The sequence below is a fragment of the Hevea brasiliensis genome, chromosome 15 (genome assembly GCF_030052815.1).
Source record: "Hevea brasiliensis isolate MT/VB/25A 57/8 chromosome 15, ASM3005281v1, whole genome shotgun sequence".
NCBI lineage: Eukaryota > Viridiplantae > Streptophyta > Magnoliopsida > Malpighiales > Euphorbiaceae > Hevea > Hevea brasiliensis.
The window spans coordinates 26,478,619-26,499,431 of NC_079507.1; the positions used below are offsets into that span (position 1 = coordinate 26,478,619).

Genomic DNA, 20,813 nt, shown 5'->3' on the forward strand with positions numbered 1-20,813 from the left:
AAGATAATGAAAATGCACATACAACGCATGCAAAAAGATAGTGCTAAAAATTCCAGTAGGGCTAAGCAAGTAAATTTATTACCATTATAAAGGTTGAATAACTATAAATTGGGGTGACCGGTAAATTAATTTTGAGAGCGTCATTTATAAAGCTTTTATTACTATTAATAATTTTTAATTTATTAATAATAAAATTATATTTTAATATCTCTTATTTAAATTTTAATTAGAGTCAATTACATAAAAAAATAAAACTTTTATTAATAGCCCTAATAATTGAATAGAATTAATAAGGTTTTGTTTAGGTTTAACTCGTTTATTCAATAAAAATTAAAAAAATATATTTATTATATTAAAAAGTATATTTTTTAATTAAATTTAAATATTAAAAATCTTATGTACATATGATGAAGCTTAAAAATACAATATAATATAAATTATATGATTGAAATATGAAATTATAAAAAAATAATAAACACACAAAAAAAAAAAAGAATTATGTGTCAGTGGGAAGGCTATGACTAGGGGGTGATAGTTACATCATCATCCACAACTGTCACTCACAAGACTCTTCATAATCCTTAATATCCTTCAAGGTTTGCACTAAATGGCTCATCTAACTCCTTCGCAAGTCATTATTCTCCTTCACCTTCACGCCTCCCTCTCTTTTTCTACATCTTACATTATTTTCTAATGTTCATTAAATAACATCTTCAACTTCCTCTTAGCCATTACAGTAAAACACTTCTCTTTCTCTCTCTATCAACGATGAGTTCCTTTTCCGGGAAAGAAGAAGAAGAAGAAAGAAAAAAGCAAAATAGAGTTCCATTGCTGAAACTATTTGCATTTGCAGATTTCTACGACTATGTTTTGATGGGTTTGGGATCCCTTGGTGCTTGTGTTCATGGAGCTTCGGTGCCTGTGTTCTTCATTTTCTTTGGCAAGTTGATTAATATCATTGGCTTGGCTTATCTTTTTCCCCAGCAGGCTTCCCACAAAGTTGCTAAGGTATACCAGCAATTTTACCCAAATTAAAACATGTACTTGCTCCAGAGGTGACGAGTTCGAGTCTTTAAGACAGCCTCTCTGTACATCAAAGTATCCTTTTTAAAGATGCACTTACTTTAGGACTGATCGTCTATTTTGTTATTTTTCCAAGCTAATTAAGAATGATCCATGTTCTCCTTTGCAGTACTCACTGGATTTTGTGTACCTCAGTATCGTTATATTATTTTCATCATGGATAGGTAAGATTAACAACTTTAATTTGTAATTATTAACAATTCTTTTAGGTGTTTCAACATATTATTATTCTTTAAAAATCTAATATAAGAATGAAAATGTAGAGGTGGCATGCTGGATGCATACTGGAGAAAGGCAGGCAGCAAGGATGAGAATGGCATATCTAAGGTCTATGCTTAATCAAGATATAAGTTTATTTGACACTGAAGCCTCTACTGGAGAGGTCATAGCTGCAATTACAAGTGATATTATTGTGGTGCAAGATGCCATCTCCGAAAAGGTATTTCTTTCTCTTTCTATTGAAATTCCTAATTTGGGTTTTATGCAAAATGTCATTTTGTACAACTTAACCCGATTCAACATAAGAAGTTTCCACACAAATTCTCAGTTCTAGCCTATTTCGGTTTTCAGCCGGTCTGATTCCATTTCAATTTTTATTTTTAAGGTTTTATCTTCAATTCCAAACTAATTTGATCCATGTGGTTTCTATTTTTATTTTATAAAACTGATTTGACAGTTCGAATCATTAATCAAAACCGACCTCTCCATGGTAAATTAGATTCTAGTTCAATTCCTTAAACTGTTAATCCAAGTCAATTCTAAATTTGACTGATAGCAATTCTGATCTGGTTGAAAGCTTGAACGAACTCCTAACTGAGTCTAATCAATGAACATTTTTTTTTTCAAAAAAATTGGTTAAGGTATAGGTATAAATTTAAATATAAATATTATAAAAATCAAAGAGCATTTATGAGACGGTGGGTTGTGGGTGTGTTTGTTTGGTGCTTTAATTTGCTTTCGCCAGCTAGACGGAGTCCATTCCCATTCAGGTGGCGATGGAGAACTCCCCAATAAAGTTGTTTGATTTTAGTTCTGTTTTTGCATGGTCATGTCTTAGGGCAAGTGCCAAGTGGTTTACTTACTCCAGCAGCGCCTGAACGTTTCAAATTCAAATCAAGTCAGTTACTGGAAAAATTATGGATGTTTTTTTTTTTTTTAATGCCCAAATTACCATAAATTAATTAAATCTCATTATTTAAATTTCGCAGCGTTCAATTATATTTACTTCATATAAAAATAATATTATTATATTTATAAATTTATTTTCATATCTCTCTCTCTCTCTCTCTCTCTCTCTCTCTCTCTCTCTCTCTCTCTCTCTCTCTCTATATATATATAATATATATATACACACACGCTGTTAGAAGTTTTTAGAACGTTTGCAGCTGTGTTTCCAAGAAATTTTATTGGTGCTTGTTACAGACGAGTAAAAATTTTTTTTTTTATGCAAAATAAAGAAGTTTAACAATAAATTTATAATTAATTTTATGAAATTTTTATAAAATAATTTTTTCTATAAAATAATTTTTTCTATAAAATAATTAATTATAAAAAATTTACTAATTTAATGAAAAAATATAAAATTCCCTCATATAAAAAACATATATAATATTTAATAAACTTTAAACTTGTTACTATATATATAATTTTTTAAATAAAATTTGTTATATATATTTTCTATTAAATTTTTAAAAATTATCGTATGTGTTTTCCTAATGAACAAATTTTTTTTGTTAAGTTAATAAATTTTTCATAATTAATTATTTAAAAAAATATATCAATTAAAAAAATCTTATAAGCTAATTGTAAAAATTTGTTAAAATATCTTATTTCTTAATAAATAACTTTATTTTATAATAAAGTTATGTACCTAAAAAATACACTAATTTTATAATATTGTATACTAATTTTATTTTAATAATTAGTTATAATAAATGTTATATAAATTAATGATTAAAATTTTTTATTATAAATATAATAATTGCGTTGAATAAATTCTTATTCCCTCCCTCCTCCCCTCTGATTTTTATATTGTTAGGGTTCAGCCTATGTATAAGAAGTAGAAATTGATATTGGTTTTATAGTATAAGGGGTCAAAGAAGAAAAAAAGTCCTATTACATTAACAGTAGGAATTTCATCATGTTTGGAAAATACATTATTTGTTAGTCCCATAAGTTAACGTATAGTTGATTTTAATTGCCATATGCTTGTTTTTGTATTTGAACAAGAAATTTTATTAAATTAATGAAACTGGCAAATGAATTTTGAACAGATAAAGTTTAAATTTGAAAATTATATATGGTGTAATTACTTTGGTTCACAAAAAATTTAAAACTTCAGGAAATTTTATATTTTATTTCATAAATTTTTACTTAAAATGATGTTTAATTTTCGTAAAACAATTAATTTACAGACAACATAATAGATTAATAAAAAAAAAAGATCAAGTGCATACTTTAATATATATATATATATATATATATATATATATATATATATATATATATATATATTGTAAATTGATATAATAAGATATTATATTAAATTAATAACATTAAATAAAAAAAAATTAAAATGGGTCCTTTTAATATATATATAAGGAAGAGTACAAAAATTATCATAAGGCTTCATTAACATCTAAAATTTATGGTTCAATATAATAAAGAAGATGTATCTTGGGCTTTACAGTGTTAGCATTTTGAGAACAAATGTTCTAATATCATTAATTACATTAACATGGCAGTATATAGTAAATAAATTTTTATTAAATTGTTAATTTAATTTTTATATTACTTTGGGACTTGAAATATTTTTTTTTAAATATTTTATTAAAAGCGCATTGATACGTCAGTAAAATTAATTGTACTAGAATATTTCTCCTTCCACTATTAAGAGTGTAAAACTCATGTTATCTATTTTTTTTTTTAAAAAAAAGAAAATTAAATAACAAGTTATAAATTGTCAAATTGCAAACCTCATAATCCTATACTTCTGCACATTTTTCAAGTAAGGTTTTGTTGTTAATTTATTCTTTAAAAAAATATTTCTAAATTTAGTGCCATTAGCAAAGAAAAGAACTTGCCTAAACGCCATTAGAGTATATTATAATTTAGTCATTAAGTGTCACGACCCAACCTATGGGTCGGACCGGTACTAGGACCTAGACCAGCCTAAAGCCTCCGAGGTCCGTAGTAAGCCTAACTATTCACTTAACCCAACTCTAAGGCCCATTTGGGCCCAATTTCAAGAAATCAACCGGACAGAGTCTGGCCATAAAATAGACCTACCAACGGGGAGTTTATGACTCACCCGACCTGTAAACACAGTAAATACTCAATTGGGGAGCTCAGCTCACCCTCCACATACTCATCAGCATAAAAATAAATGGAAGCTCAGCTCCCTCATCCAATCCATCAAACATGCATAGAATATTAAGTTTACAGGTCCACAATAATAATTTAGTTTACAGACCCAAATCAAATAAACATTTCTAACACATACGGAAATTCTAAGATTTAACAAGTTTATACAAACATTAATAATCGACCTGCGAGGGAGAAAGCAGGTTAGCCTAAAAAATATCCTCCTGTGGCCTGGAAAAATATTGAACAGGAGTGAGTGTTCGACTCAGAGAGTAAAATATCAATTTTAACCATGATCTCTATAACTATCTAAAACTAATACACCATGTGGAGTGAAATGCAACATCAGCAATAATTTCACATCATAACATCAAAAAGGTAATTTGGAGCGCTCACACACCCAGTAACATCAATAATAATATATATGGGAGCTGATCTCCTATACAGCTCTCTTAATTCCAACTGTGCCAGCGAAGAACTCAGCTCGGACTTCCACTTAATAACCAAATCGGGGTCCCAGCGAAGAACTCAAGCAGTGTCTACCCCGAAGGACCGGGTCCCAGCGAAGATCTCAAGCCATGTCTACCCGTCCTATCCATAGTTCACACCACATCACACGCACGCCAACGCTCGCACACTACTCCAAATTACCACAACAACATACACGGCACTTTCACAGTTATGAATGCAACATAAATCGTGCCTAAAGTTTATCTATATAGATATATGCATATAAATGATGCATGGGCATGCTCGAACATATAATAATAGTGAAATTATAATTAAAATTAATATTTTACTCACAGACTTGACAACGGTCACTGTGGCGGCTGAGCGGAGGAAGAAGGCTGTCCCGGCTCACCTGACAATTACATTACAATTATTTAATACAAATGACTCAATACAATTCAAGAAAAGACCAAATACATCTTAAGTCGTGCCGAAAATCCGGCAGAGTCTCCCCTATACCTAGGACCTACCCAACCTGCAAAAGGGCTCAAAATACTCTTCTATATTCACAACCCATATATCCACAACTCAATCTCATCACACAGCCCCTCCTGGGCCCATCAAATCAATCATCCATCACAATATGTAAAATTTCAATTTAGTCCTTATAATTGATCATTTTTGCAAAAACTACACAAACAAGCTCTAAAAATTCTAAAACTTTGCCCCGCGGTCCTTAGCAATATTACTAGTCTATTGCAAAAAGAATCATAATTTTCTGAGCTACCACGAATATTTTATAGATTTTTAATCCTATTTAAGCACTAGAAAAATACGAAAAAGCAAGGTTCGGGTTTACCTTTGCCGATTATGACTTCGGGGACGCGCTCGGGACGTCTGACAATGGGGGGGGGTAGCCAAAACCTCGGTCCAATTTGGAGACTTTTCCGGTAACGGGTCTGTCTGGCCGGATATTCACAGACCCGGTCAACTGTCGAATTTCTGCGAATTGAGGATACCTACACGAAGCCCACAACACGGGGGTTAGTACATAAATTTTTCAGAATTTTCTAAGCTCATTTAATGCTCGAAAAGACACTGCGAAGTTTCGTGGGACCCACCGAAAAACGGTATCGAAAAATTTTGAAATTTATATCCCCGCGAAGCTCTCGACGAGTGGAGCGCTCTGGTACTCTCGGTTTTCTTGTGGGATTCATGGTTTGCGAGAAATCTAGCCTGAAAGTCAAAATGGGCTAAAACTTCCCTGACAAAAATTGGACAAACCGCTAGATGGATTTCGGTGTTCTTGGTGTCTATGAAAAGCTCTCGACGAGTAGATGATTTTAGACACAAAACTCGGTCCAATTGGTGGCCGGATCGGCCAGATTTTGGCCGGGAAATCGAGGAGTCACACGCGCGCTGCGCGTTGTTTCTAGGACCGTTTTTCGGCGTTCCAGGTGGCGGCCGGCCGTGGGGGAGGGCTGAGGCGGCGCGCGAGCTAGGTGGGAAGGCAGGGGAGGTGGCGGCGCGGCAAGGGGAGGAGGGAGGAGAGAGAAAAGAGAGAGAGAAGGGGAGGAGGTCGGGACGCGCGGAAGAAAAGAGAAGAAGAAAAAGGAGCCGGTCCGATTCGATCGGTCCGATCCGGTCCGGTTCAATTCAGGCAGTTCGATTCGGAATACAAAATTTTGAATTTTTTACTTTGCCTCGGGACCGAAAACGAGGTCCAAAAATTCCGAAAAATTTTCAGAAAACTCAGAAAAATACGTAGACTCCAAATATATTTTTAGTTTTGCCACGTGGTCTTTAAATTAATTTTTAAAAAAATCATCAAAGTTTATATTTTCGGAAAATCGAACCCGATTTTTAAAATCCGAAAAATCTCAAAAAAATTTCTAAAATTTAAATAAAATTAAAATACCAAAAATGCTCATAAAATAATAAAATTTAAAATTTTGGGGTGTTATATTAAGATTTAGTGAAATTTATATATTATTCTTTGTATTTTTAAAATCTATTTATTTAGTTGTTGACATTTTAATAAATTTAAAATTTTTGATATTGCCTAAATATATACAGATGTGAAAGTGTCCAAATTACTTTTTTACTTTTTTATAAAATAATAAAATATGATAATAAAAAATTTCAATTAAATTCTTTTAGTTCATATATAATATACAAATAATATTGATAAACTAAAATGATAATATTATAATTAAAATAATAAATATTATAAAATATAAAACTATTTTTTAATATTATTTTGATATTTTTGATATAATTAATAATAAATTAGATGGAAAATTTGATGAATGGATGAATCTGTAGGTTTATTTAAATATCAAAGTTTAAATAAATGGTTTTTAAAAATATAAAGACTAATCTATAGGTTTCACTAAACCTCAAAGGCTAAATTGTAATTTACTTAACTTTTTTGATTGTGTCTAGGAATTTTCCCTCTTTGCTAATGGAGCGAAATTTTGGAGTACCTTTTTATCACAAACTTAGCCTCGTGAATTTACCTACAAATGCACAAATCATAGATAGGACTAGCAATAGACATTGTACCCGCGAAAATTATAATACCTAAATCCGAACCCAATTAATATTTATTCTCAACCATCCAAATTCGCCATAAACGCAATTATTATTATTCGAAAAATAACCAAATTTGTTTAATTTTATATTTTTAATTAAAAATTTGCATAAAAAATTATTTTTATTAATAATTTATATTCTAAAATTTAATAATTCTATAAAATATTTTAATTTCATTTTATGTAAAATAAAATATATAAAAATTTATAAATATTATTATAAAAAATATATATATATATATTTTATATTTAATTAAATATTTATATAAATAGATTTGAGTAATGGATATCTAACATATAAAATTCAAACCCGTTTGGAAACCATTACGAGTATCAAAATTCAAACTCAAACTCATCTCAAACTTGATTATATGTTACCCATGCTCATCCTATTAGAGTTCAATCGGATCTAATACTCACAAAAATATGACCCGATGCCACCCTAATCACAGGTAATAAATTATAATTTTTCCTGCATTTTTTCTTTTTAAGCTTTATATTTAACTATCTATTTCCATTTCCAAGCAAGCAAGTGGGCTACAATTCATCCAAGCAGTGGCTAGTTGAAACTAGAAAGGTTATTTTTAGAGTTTAGCTTTTGAATCTTGGTCCAATATTTGAGGCATGATTACCTAGCAGTTTTCGACATGTGAAAATCAATTCAACTTGAAGCTGCAAAGTACAAATTCACTTTATTTATATTTAATGTTTTTTAATTAATAAACAAGAATATATAATTTAAAAAAATTTAATTCAAAAGTTTTTGATAAATGTCAATAATTAGTCACCCTAAAAGATTAAATTTTATTAATGAGAATTCCAAAAATAATTTTGTGTGACACTTCCTCCAAAAGTTGGCACTAGTTTGCTTCTATGCTAGCAGAATAAGCCTACGATGCATTACTCCAACATTTTTTTGTAACATAAAGGGTGGTATGTGGTGGATGGATGATGCAGGTAGGGAACTTCATGCATTACATAAGCCGATTTCTATGTGGCTTCACCATTGGGTTCGTGAGGGTGTGGCAAATCAGTTTAGTAACCTTGTCTATAGTCCCTTTAATTGCTCTTGCTGGCGGTTGCTATGCCTTTGTCACAATCGGCCTTATTGCTAGAGTGCGTAAATCTTACGTCAAGGCTGGTGAAATCGCTGAGGAGGTAATATTTTCTGTCTCAAGATTTAACTCGTAACGAAATTGTGTGTATTCGATGGAATATAGTGTAGTTTGTTGTTGCTTACTACTGCTTTTATTTTTCTTTCAGGTGATTGCTAACGTTAGAACAGTGCAAGCATTTGCGGGAGAAGAAAGGGCTGTAGGATCTTATAAAGAAGCTCTAAGAAATACATACCAGTACGGAAGAAAAGCAGGACTAGCAAAGGGTCTAGGGCTAGGGACCCTGCACAGTGTCCTTTTCCTTTCATGGGCATTGCTTGTTTGGTTCACTAGCATAGTTGTTCATAAGGACATTGCGAATGGTGGTGAATCTTTCACCACCATGCTCAACGTGGTTATTGCTGGCCTGTAAGTTTCTTGCTCTTCCTATTATGGTGTTTCTTATGGCTGTTGTGATTTCTATAATGCTTTGTGAATTTGTTGTTCTTGAATTGTATAATTTTAAATTGAAATAGTAACAGCAACTGAAGCCAGCAGGCAACGGTAATTTCTTGAACATTTGTGCTGTGCATATCCACAACACTTGAATTTATAGTAGACTTTGGCATGTTAAGCATAGAAATTATATATTTTCATTGGTTTTCAGGTCACTAGGACAGGCAGCACCAGACATATCTGCCTTTGTGCGAGCTAAGGCAGCAGCATACCCCATTTTTGAGATGATAGAAAGGAACACAATGACGAAAACCAGCTCAAAAACTGCCCAGAAGCTAGATAAATTGGAGGGACACATAGAATTCAAGAATGTGTCTTTTAGCTACCCATCACGTCCTGATGTAATGATCTTTGATGAACTCTGCCTTGACTTCCCTTCTGGGAAGATTGTAGCTCTTGTTGGAGGCAGTGGCTCTGGAAAGAGCACGGTTATATCTTTGATTGAACGCTTCTATGAACCTCTTTCTGGACAAATATTGCTAGATGGGAATGATATCAGGCACCTAGACCTTAAGTGGCTCAGGCAACAAATTGGACTAGTTAATCAGGAGCCTGCCCTTTTTGCGACGAGCATAAGGGAGAACATTCTCTATGGAAAAGATGATGCAACCCTTGATGAGATAGTAAATTCTGCTAAACTCTCAGAAGCTATGTCTTTTATCAACAACCTCCCTGACAGATTTGAAACTCAGGTACTACTTTACTAATAATTTTTAGCTACCGAGAGATGCATAGCTCATGCATCCATGTTTCCAGAAGTAAATTCATATTACAACTTGTAATTACCAATTAAGCATCATTTAATGGATCATATACATACGCACATTTACGTTTGACATATAAAGAGGACATGTTCTGCTTGAAGTACTTATTGTATACTTTTATGCATCTGGCCTCTTTGCTTCAAGTGAGGCAGTAGCAAAAATGGAAGTGAAAATGTTTGACTTGGAAGGAAGTATAAGACACAGTTGCTTAAATTTCCAAATTCCAAATAAACCAAATTCTGGCTATTTATTTCTTAGCAATCTTTCAATGGTGCTGATAGACAAGTAATATTAGTTGATAAAGAGTACTATCTACTTTTAATCTTACATACAAATTCCATCAGTCACTAGCAATAGTAAATCTGGGAAAGGGAACCTGGTGATAGGTTAAAGAATATGTCAAATGTGTGTACTTGCAGGTTGGTGAGAGGGGAATACAGCTATCAGGTGGACAAAAGCAAAGGATTGCAATATCACGTGCTATAGTGAAGAATCCATCGATTCTTTTGCTAGATGAAGCTACAAGTGCACTTGATGCAGAGTCTGAGAAGAGTGTGCAAGAGGCACTTGATCGTGTTATGGTGGGAAGAACAACTGTAGTTGTTGCCCATCGGCTTTCTACCATCAGGAATGCAGATGTGATTGCTGTTGTTCAGGAAGGGAAGATAGTGGAAATTGGGAGCCACGAGGAGCTCATCTCTAACCAAAATAGTGCTTATGCATCACTCATTCATCTCCAGGAGGCTGCTTCCTTTCAACGCCAATCCTCCATAGGTCCTACCATGGGACGGCCTCTCAGGTATTTGTTAACTTTCTTTTTTTTATTTTTTTTTTTCATTTTATTTTTTTATTTTTTTATACGTGCGGCAATTCTCAGTGTTCTTGCACATTAGTATAAGGAATTATTTATTTATATATATATATATATATTTTTTTTTTCCTTATCACTTGGAATTTGGGTTGCCAAAGAATTTGCACAAACTTAGGAATGTCCCCAAGGTTACAAGTAAAACAATGTCATAACTTCGATGTCATATTGCTAATGAAAAATGACATTAGGTTCTATTAATCTCCTTTTCTCACTATAGAAAGGGAATTGGGAGGAATCTTTGAAGGGTATAAATATGCATCAGAGATCTTGATTCCTGACTGTCATATTAAACATATTGTATTTTTTCAGGGAAAATGTAACCTTTATCTTTACTCTTTTTAATTCACTTTTAGCATAAGGTATTCTCGAGAATTATCCCACAGAAGATCAAGCTTTGGTGCAAGTTTTCACTCTGAAAAAGATTCAGTTAGTCGTGCTGGTGCTGATGCAATGGAACCTGCAAAGCCAAGGCATGTTTCAGCTAAAAGACTCTATTCAATGGTTGGCCCTGATTGGGCTTATGGAGTATTAGGTACCTTTTGTGCGTTTATTGCTGGAGCACAGATGCCACTTTTCGCACTTGGAGTCTCTCAGGCTCTTGTTTCGTATTACATGGACTGGGACACTACGCGCCATGAGGTCAAAAAGATTTCAATCTTGTTCTGCTGTGGTTCAGTAATAACTATCATTATCTATTCCATTGAGCATCTCTCCTTTGGAATCATGGGTGAGCGGCTCACTTTCCGTGTCAGGGAAAAGATGTTTTCAGGTAACTCTATGGCCTTAAAGCATCTTCATTTGTTGTGTTATTCTGTTCCACCTACAGAGATTTATGAACCTGTGAAGCATGCATTAAACTTTACAGGGATTTTGGCTATAAACTCCTCTTTTCCTTTTCTCTTAACACTTATTCTATGTTTGATTTGATTGCAGCCATTTTGAAGAATGAGATTGGATGGTTTGATGACTTGAATAACGCAAGTTCTATGCTCGCATCACGTCTAGAGAGTGATGCAACTTTATTACGAAATATAGTCGTTGATCGCACAACAATTCTGTTACAGAATGTTGGCCTTGTTGTCACCTCATTCATCATTGCTTTCATCTTAAACTGGAGGATCACACTTGTTGTCATAGCCACTTATCCATTGGTCATAAGTGGTCACATCAGCGAGGTTTCCTTTCTTTCCTATAATCTAAATTCAATTTTTTTTCCCTTGTGCAACATCAATAATAATTCCTGTGAATTCAGAAACTCTTCATGAAAGGCTATGGTGGAAACTTGAGCAAAGCATATCTAAAGGCTAATATGCTGGCCGGTGAGGCTGTTAGCAACATCCGCACTGTTGCAGCTTTTTGTGCAGAAGAAAAGGTCCTGGATCTTTATTCCCGTGAGCTGGTGGAACCTTCGCAGCGCTCATTTACTCGTGGTCAAATTGCTGGCATATTCTATGGAGTGTCCCAGTTCTTCATCTTCTCATCTTATGGGCTTGCCTTGTGGTATGTGGCTTCTGCTTCATCTTCTGCATTTTTTTTTTACTGAAAAGAAAAGATGAATTATAACTGCTAGGTTCCTCGAATAGAATTGGATAATGCTAGACGCTGCAAAACCAATTAATGCATTATGCCTTTTAACGATGTTACACTTGATTGAAGTGAATTGCCATGCTCAAGTCTTTGTTTAATATGTGTATAGGTATGGTTCTGTTTTGATGGGGAGGGAGCTTGCTGGCTTTAAATCTGTAATGAAGTCGTTTATGGTTTTGATTGTTACTGCATTAGCCATGGGTGAAACTCTGGCAATGGCCCCAGATCTTTTAAAAGGGAATCAAATGGTAGCATCTGTCTTTGAGCTGCTGGACCGCAAGACAAATATAATAGGGGATACTGGAGAAGAGTTGAAAAATGTGGAGGGTAATATTGAGCTCAGAGGGGTAGAATTTAGCTATCCATCCAGGCCAGATGTATCAATTTTCAAGGACTTTGATCTAAGAGTGCGTGCAGGCAAGAATGTGGCTTTAGTTGGGCAAAGTGGTTCTGGCAAAAGCTCTGTTCTTTCTCTTATATTGAGATTCTACGATCCAACAGCAGGAAAAGTGATGATTGATGGTGAGTTTCTTTGTTCTTTAATTGACATGATTTGGGATTTTTTTGCTCTAAAAATATAATCAGCAAAGATTCTTTTCTAACAGATACCTTAATGGGCTGCCTTATACTTCTGTGTATGTGGCCAGTACTAGTATCTTTTCCATGGTTTTTACATCTAATTAGCATATTTATCAAATTCCTACAGGCATTGATATCAAGAAACTTAAGCTGAAATCTCTCAGAAAACACATTGGCTTAGTTCAACAAGAGCCGGCTCTTTTTGCCACTTCAATCTACGAAAACATCTTATATGGGAAAGAAGGAGCGTCTGAAGGAGAAGTGGTTGAAGCAGCTAAACTTGCAAATGCTCATAACTTCATTAGTTCCCTTCCTGATGGCTACTTAACCAAAGTAGGCGAGCGAGGGGTGCAACTATCCGGTGGCCAGAAACAAAGGGTGGCTATTGCTCGAGCAGTTCTAACGAACCCAGAAATCCTGCTTTTAGATGAAGCCACTAGTGCTCTAGATGTGGAGTCAGAGCGTGTTGTGCAACAAGCTCTAGACAGATTGATGAGGAACCGCACCACAGTCATGGTGGCGCATAGGCTATCAACTATAAAGAATGCAGATCAAATATCAGTAATACAAGGTGGGAAGATAATAGAGGAAGGGACTCATTCAAGTCTTCTTGAGAACAAAGATGGTGCTTATTTTAAGTTAATCAGTCTGCAGCAGCAACAGCAGCATCAATGACAACAAGAAGATATAGGTTATGAGAATCCTTTACGCAGGGTTGCATTGCCGATTGTTGCATATACCTTCTACTTATTATTATTATTTTAGAAAAAAAAATCACTATATATACTGAATTGATGTAAAGATACTGTGATAATAATGACATATTATTGATGTTGCTGAATGCTGTACAACATAAAACTGCAATTTCTTGTTTATTCAATGACACTTGCTCCAGAATCTGTATGTAGAACTTGGTACTTTTGGAGTTGTAAAACACAAAATTGTACAAAGCTAACAGGAATGGTTGTAAGTTGTAGAATGATGGTAGAAAGGGTAGAACTCGAACTTGTAGATAGAATTCAATCTTGGCAAGCGGTTAAATGGGATTAAAATTACCACCTTAGTGGATCAATATAAGGATAGGAATCCACCAAAAGGAAAAACCTCTGTTGATAGACTAAGCCTTGAAAATAATTAGGAAATAAAAATTTCCTATTTAACTTGAAAAATTACAAGGCTTTCCAAAATAATACTATCCTAATAAAAATAACATAAATAAATTTTTTCTACTCTTTACATATAAAATAATATAAAAAAGGAATTCACAAGATTATTTCCTAAATCGTAAAGTCAAAGAAAATAAATAAAAAAAGGAAATTAGAATATCCCTAATTATCCACTCGGGATCATGCTCACCAATACGCAACAAAACCTTAAATGGTCTGTTTGATCTAGACTTCAACTTACCATAAGATCCTTTTGAGAATCTCTCTTTCCATAAATGAATCCACACTAGAAGTTAACCTGCTTTGAAAGCAACAGGCTTGGCAAATGTATTAGCTTATTGTTGATATCGCTCATTCTGCTTTGAGATTCTTGCCTCTACTTGTGCATCTTTTTAATCTCTTTGGCTCTTCCCTAAACATCAACACTAAATTGTCAATAGTCAATTTTTATTCAAGCTCAGAGATATAGCTCCCCCAAAATCAGATTTGTTTGGATCGAATGAGCCCACTCCAAGTTAGATGTTCAAATTCTAGGTCGCCCAGTTCTAGGTGAGCTCCAAAGAGACAGGGTTGGGCTGAAAGAGCCATCGTCTAAGCTGGACATTCAGTCATCAGCATTGAGTATTTGGTTCAAATTGAACTGAACCAAATCGAATAATCAAAACTGAATTAACTGAACTGCTATATTTTAGAAACCGAATCGAATCGAAATTAATGAAAAACTAAATTTAACTTAACCACTCTATTTCAGCTCGGTTCGGTTTGAACATATTAATTTTTGAGTTTGGATGGATTTTTTAATTTAGACTTGATTTTCAAGTTATTTAGTCTGATTTTGACTTTTGTTTGAACCTAATAACCATCAATTAATGAAATTAAATAATTTATATATATATATATATATATATATATATATATATATATATATATATATATATATATATAATTACATATAATTCATAAATTCTCATAAAAATAAATAAATTTAAAAATCAATAAAATAATTTGGTTCGATTCAGTTTAATTGATTTTTTTCTCTTCAAAATTGAACTAAACTGAAATAACCGAAATTTTTAAAATACAAAATCAAACTGAACCAAATTATATTAAAAATCGAATCGAATTACCGAATTAAGACAATTCGGCTCTATTTATTCAGTTCAAACTGAATAGTGCTCACCCCTATCGGTCACTTAGCTTAGGCTTAAAGAAGCGTTGACCTTAAAAGAGAGATCCTGAGCTAGAGCAATATCCTTAACGAGCACGGGACGCTCAGGATTGATTATCACTTGCCTCAAATAACACCAACAACTATAATGAGGCTATATAAAGAGATAAGAACAAACAAACAAGGTACATTTTTTACATCCATTAATAAATATCCATCCCATTACTATGAATCCTTATCATTCTTTAACTTAAGTATTGAAGTGGCTACTCTTAGGTTGCCAACCTCACTGCTCTTTTATGTGCAGACCATAGGCTACCCATGTAACACCCTTAATTTACTCAAGAAAACCTTCACCTAAATTTCAAATTAAGTGTGTGTAATTGCTTCTCATCCAATCACCAATAGTCAAAGGATCAAATTGAATTAATTAATAAGTTTAAGGGCAAATAAAAGATTGAGGACTACCTTGAATAAATTATAAAATTTTGGAAAAAATTTAGAAATAATAGAAAACATCTTATGGACCAATGGATAAAGGGAGTAAGGACTGTTGGATAAAAGCTTGCAAGAAATTTCTACATAAAATCTTCAAGGTGGCCGGCCAAACTCTAATTCTCTCTTCTTCATTGTCACACCCTACTTGTCACACCTTATCCCTCTGTAAGGCATAACATGATCCCGTAGAATACCTAATGAACTACAGAACTTCACCTATCGATAATTCATTAAGTACACTACAAGAGATTTTAAAACTATTTTCTTGCATTTTGGAAGTGGTGAGCATTTTGATAGGAATTAAAATCATTTATTCAAAGCTTATAAACCAGTAAAATTTTTTGTCCATTTTAATTTTATCGCAAATTTTATAAAATTTTGACAAAGTTCCGTTTATATTTGGAGAAAACCGTTCTTCAAAAACCTGTAAAAAGCACTTCCAATAAATTTTTCCTAACTCCCAACCTCTAAATATTCTCAACTCAATACATCTCAAAATTTTCAAAACAAACTATTTCATATCATTCCATCAATATTGTATGCACAAATTAACTTTACAGATATAAAATCCAAAAATAAAATTATTACAATTTATTATACAACTGCTCACTTTACATTGATACATACAACATCATAATATTTACATCAAAATAACTACAAGGGTATAAAACAATACCCGTACAAAAAGATCAATGGAATCTTTAATATTGACAGTAGCTCACTCTGCTGCTTTCTCCTTGCTCTTATTTGCGGCAGCAAAATAAGCTATCGCTGAGTATAAAAATACTCAGTGGTGCACAATAAAAATTTTAGAGATAATACATAAATCATTCATTGTCAAAACACAATTTAAATATTTCTCAATCACATTTCACAATTTATCAAAACTCATAATAACACAATTTAGTCAAATAATTTAAGAAACACAGTGTTGCCAATTCATACACATCTTAAGCCATGACACAAAATTTCCGATCAATGCCGCGTTGTACACCACGACAAAGCAATCTACAACCTCACTAATCGAAATCAATGAGGGAGGTGGCTAGCTAGCTAATGAGTACTCATCCGATCTACAACCTCAACTGGTAAACCAGTGAGGGAGGAAAGATAATGGATCTCACCTCATAAATGGAGGAGGAATAATAAGATACTTTAATGCTAAGTGTGAATCAAAAATCAATTTCAAACATTTTATTCAAATGATTTGTGAGAAATCCAATAAATTTCCAAATTTATAATTTTATTCACAAGATGGCAACACAATTCATAATTAACTTCAAATTTTTATAAACCACACTAAATCAATTTTTCAATGACAAAAGGTTCAAATAAGGTTTATTGTGCACAAACTTGACGTGAGTCGCCTCTAGGCCTTGACTCAGTCTCTCAGAGCTTCCAAGTCTTTTTCAGCTGAAACACACAGTTTCACAGTATTTCAGTACCATAACTTAGTATAAATCTAAAAATAAATTTAACTTCACTTTTACCTAGCTCTAAGGTGCTAAATTCGACGTTCTCGAAATTTTTGTGTTTCGGGTTACTATTCACTACACTATTCAAGTCAAATTGTTGACTTTCTAAGGCTTAATAGGTATGGGAATTCCAATTTCACCCACATACCACATTTTGGTCACCAAACTTGTTGGTTTTGGTCATTTTCTCAACACTTAAGTCTTTTAGGCAAAATTGTCAATTTTCAGTTTTTGGTGTCTCGGTTGCACTGCTCTATTGGTCATTTTACTGTTGGAATTTGGCAAAACTTCCTTCATAGAAAATGTTCCTTATTGTTTTAAGTTTATTCTCCTTTTTGAATCACTCCAATTAGAGTTTTTTAGCTCAAGTTATAGCCAAAATACAATTACTGTTCATGCTACAGAATTTGGTTCTGCAGATTTGTTGATCCAACTTCGTTCAGCAATTTGACCAAGTTAAGTCCATAATTTGGTCTGATTTTCTTCATATGCCCTTAGGTTTTGATCAGTTCAAGAATCACCTAAATCGGAGTTTTCTAGAGAGAGTTATAGCCATTGAAACTTTATTGTTCATATGAAAAATCTGCAGTTTTGCAGATTCAGTGACTCAACTTTGCTCAGTGATTTGATTGGGTTAATGGCATAATTTGAGTTAGTGTTCTTCATGAAAGTTTTAGGTCTATATCTCATCTAACCACTGGTAAAATTTCAGATCATTTTGACCTGCCTAGCTCGAGTTATGACCAAATGAACAAACACTGTTCATTTGGTCAGTTTGTGCAGGGCAGCCTGCAATTTTTCAACTTTAGTCAATTTGTTCACTAGGTTTTAGTCACTTTTTGGGCATGCTTTCTAAATGAAAATTGTGTCATTTAGTGCCTATTTTCATTCCCAATTGGTCTCATACCAATTGGACTTGTAAAATTCCATTTTTGATCCCTCAAAGTTGACTTTTGGTCATGGTGCATACCCAATCCGAATTTGGCTTTGATTCAAACAATTATAACATACTTAATTAGGTCACAAATGGCCATTTCTTTCCTTAAACTATGTCAAAGACATCATTTAGCACTTCTTCACATTTTTTGTCTCTAAACCCTAATGTCCAAAACCCTAAGTTACATATTTGCTCCATTCATGAATTTAAAGTGTAGCACTAACACCTACCCACTTAGATTGACTTGCATGCATGATTTATTGAAGTGAAACATATCATTTTCCCCCAACCCTCATGGCTGCCAAATTGTTTGTCCTTTCATAACTTATCATTTTCTTTAACTTTTCATGCAATTAACACTCATCTCAACTTAATTTCAAAGCTTAAAGAAGAAAAGAAAGGGAAACAAGTACTAACCTCACTTGTCAAATTTTCTTGAATTGCCAAGCTTGATTTTCCTTCACTTTTCTTCCCCCTTATTCTTCTTTAATCTTCTTTTCTAGGGTAACTTAGAAGCTTTTTAGGGTTTAGGGTTGAAATTTGTGGGGAAGAACTAAGTTTTTCAAGCTTTAAAAGCTTGTTAATGGAGGAACCTTGGGAGAGAAAAGAGAGAGAGAGAGATGAAAACGTTTTTTAAAGAAGAAGAAATGATTTTCTCTTTTTTTTTTAATGAACTTTTAAGTCTTATGGAAGACCAAAAATGTAAATAAATAAATAAATTAATTATATTCTTTATGGCATCATGCATGAGGTCATGCATGATGTCATCACCTTTTGACTTTTCCATTTTTCATTTTCTTTTTTTTTTCTATTTATTTTTCTATTAGTTCTTTAATTTAATTCTTAATTTCGAAATTTTCTTTTCTCCGATTTTATTTGACAGTTAGGTCAGGAGTCAGCTCTCGGGGTCAATTGACCAAATTGCCCCTCTCCGGTTCATCCCGGTTTGCAATTAATTTCATATTTCTTCCAGCTCCCTGACCTAATTATTTGACTGGCTTAACAGTTCTTTTTCGTGATTTTCTCTTTTCCACTGTGTTCATAAGGGTCCTAAGGACCACGACGTCACATTTTATGATTCGAAATTTGAGTTTAAAATGACTTCACAGTCGTTCCTGAGAAGGTCACCCATCGCTGTGACTCTCGGCTCGTTTAACTTCTTATGTTCTGTTTTTCTTATTCATACTTAACTAATTAGCAATTACTAATTATTTATGTTTATGGCTTGTTTAGTTGTCTTAAGTGTGATTCTAATCCTCTTAATTGTCCGGACCGACAACGCTCATCGGAACAATGACATATACCAGGCTATACAAATAGGGGTGTTATAATTCTCCCCCCCTTAAATAAATTTCATCTCAAAATTTTACCTAGTATTAATCTCTGAACAGCTGTGGGTGTTGTCTCCTCATGTCCTTCTCTCGTTCCCAAGTAGCCTCCTGGCCCGAATGATGGCTCCATTATAACACCCCTAAGTTCAGTAGTGCGTTCTACTGTTCTGACGACCAGTGTTGTCCAGACAGCTAGGATGCCTAGAACTACACTTAGATATAAATGAGGAGACATAAAATAATGAAATACAAGAAAAAAAAATACAAGAAAAACAAAGGAAAAATAATAGCAATGAAATGTAACCAAGTTAAACGAGCCGAGAACCCTAGTGATGGGTGACCGCACTGGGAAGTCGCGGCGTGGACCGTTGACTAGCCCTGGACCACGGGGAACCCTGAAAAATATTTTTAGGACTTAAATAAATGTCTATTGAAGTATAAATGCCATTAGAAATATAAAAAAAAATAATTAATTAGTACAAAGAAAAGTGAGAAATCGAAAAACGGATAAAACCCAGTGTTACCAAAAAATCGGGAATACAACCCGAACAGGGGCATTGTGGTCATTTGACACCCCGAGTTATCTTTTGACCTAAATTTCCATTAAAAATACATGATATTATATTTGTAAAATGTCATGAAAAATTAAATTAGTGGTACCTAATTCAATTAGCAAAAATTAGGGACTTAATGTGGGAATATGAAAAGTTTAACAATTATTTATTATTAAACTATGTTAGTGGACCATTATACAACATATTATATCATAAGTAGGCAGAAATATCCACTAACAAATCTGTAATTCATCTTCACTTGAAAAGTTCCATTAGCCGCATGAAAGCTCTCAAACTTCTCCCATGGCCGCCACCTTCAAGCCATTACAACTCCATGATCAAGCCATCTTTTCCCACACTTGTCTTCATTAAAGTTTATCCTCACCTTGCAAGGAAGAGTTTGATAGAAATTTTAAGAAGTTTTGGTGAGGTTTTGAAGAATTTCCAAAGTGGTAAGTTTGTGTTTTTGATTATTGTTTCATTAAAGTTTGTAAAGATGTTATGGGTACTTGAATTATGGAGAGATTTTTGAGGTTTGATGTTTAAAGGGGGATGTGTACTTTTGGCAGCCATGGAAACTCCTTGAGGACAGTTTATTCTTGCTTGTAAATGGTAGATTAAATGGTTGATTAAATGTTTATGTGTGTAGAAATTAATTTTGGGTGATGTATACTTAGTATATGTGAATGTGTAGTTGAAATTGGAAGCTTAGAAATTAATGGAGTGTAATGTATGAATCGGCAGCTTGGTTTGGTGAACCATAAGGATGTTATTTCATGTTTG

General features: G+C 33.3%; 1 protein-coding gene across 1 annotated transcript; it reads left to right on the forward strand.

Annotated features, from left to right (window-relative positions):
- The first annotated feature begins 605 nt into the window (after positions 1–605).
- Positions 606–13,781, forward strand: LOC110660101 (ABC transporter B family member 2). Its single transcript, XM_021818282.2, has 12 exons — positions 606–1,008; positions 1,193–1,247; positions 1,347–1,522; positions 8,448–8,648; positions 8,754–9,013; positions 9,252–9,792; positions 10,284–10,663; positions 11,089–11,504; positions 11,669–11,910; positions 11,988–12,235; positions 12,432–12,844; positions 13,029–13,781. The coding sequence occupies exons 1-12, from the start codon at positions 769–771 to the stop codon at positions 13,574–13,576; spliced, it is 3,720 nt and encodes a 1,239-aa protein (XP_021673974.2). The 5' UTR covers positions 606–768; the 3' UTR covers positions 13,577–13,781.
- Positions 13,782–20,813: the final 7,032 nt, after the last annotated feature.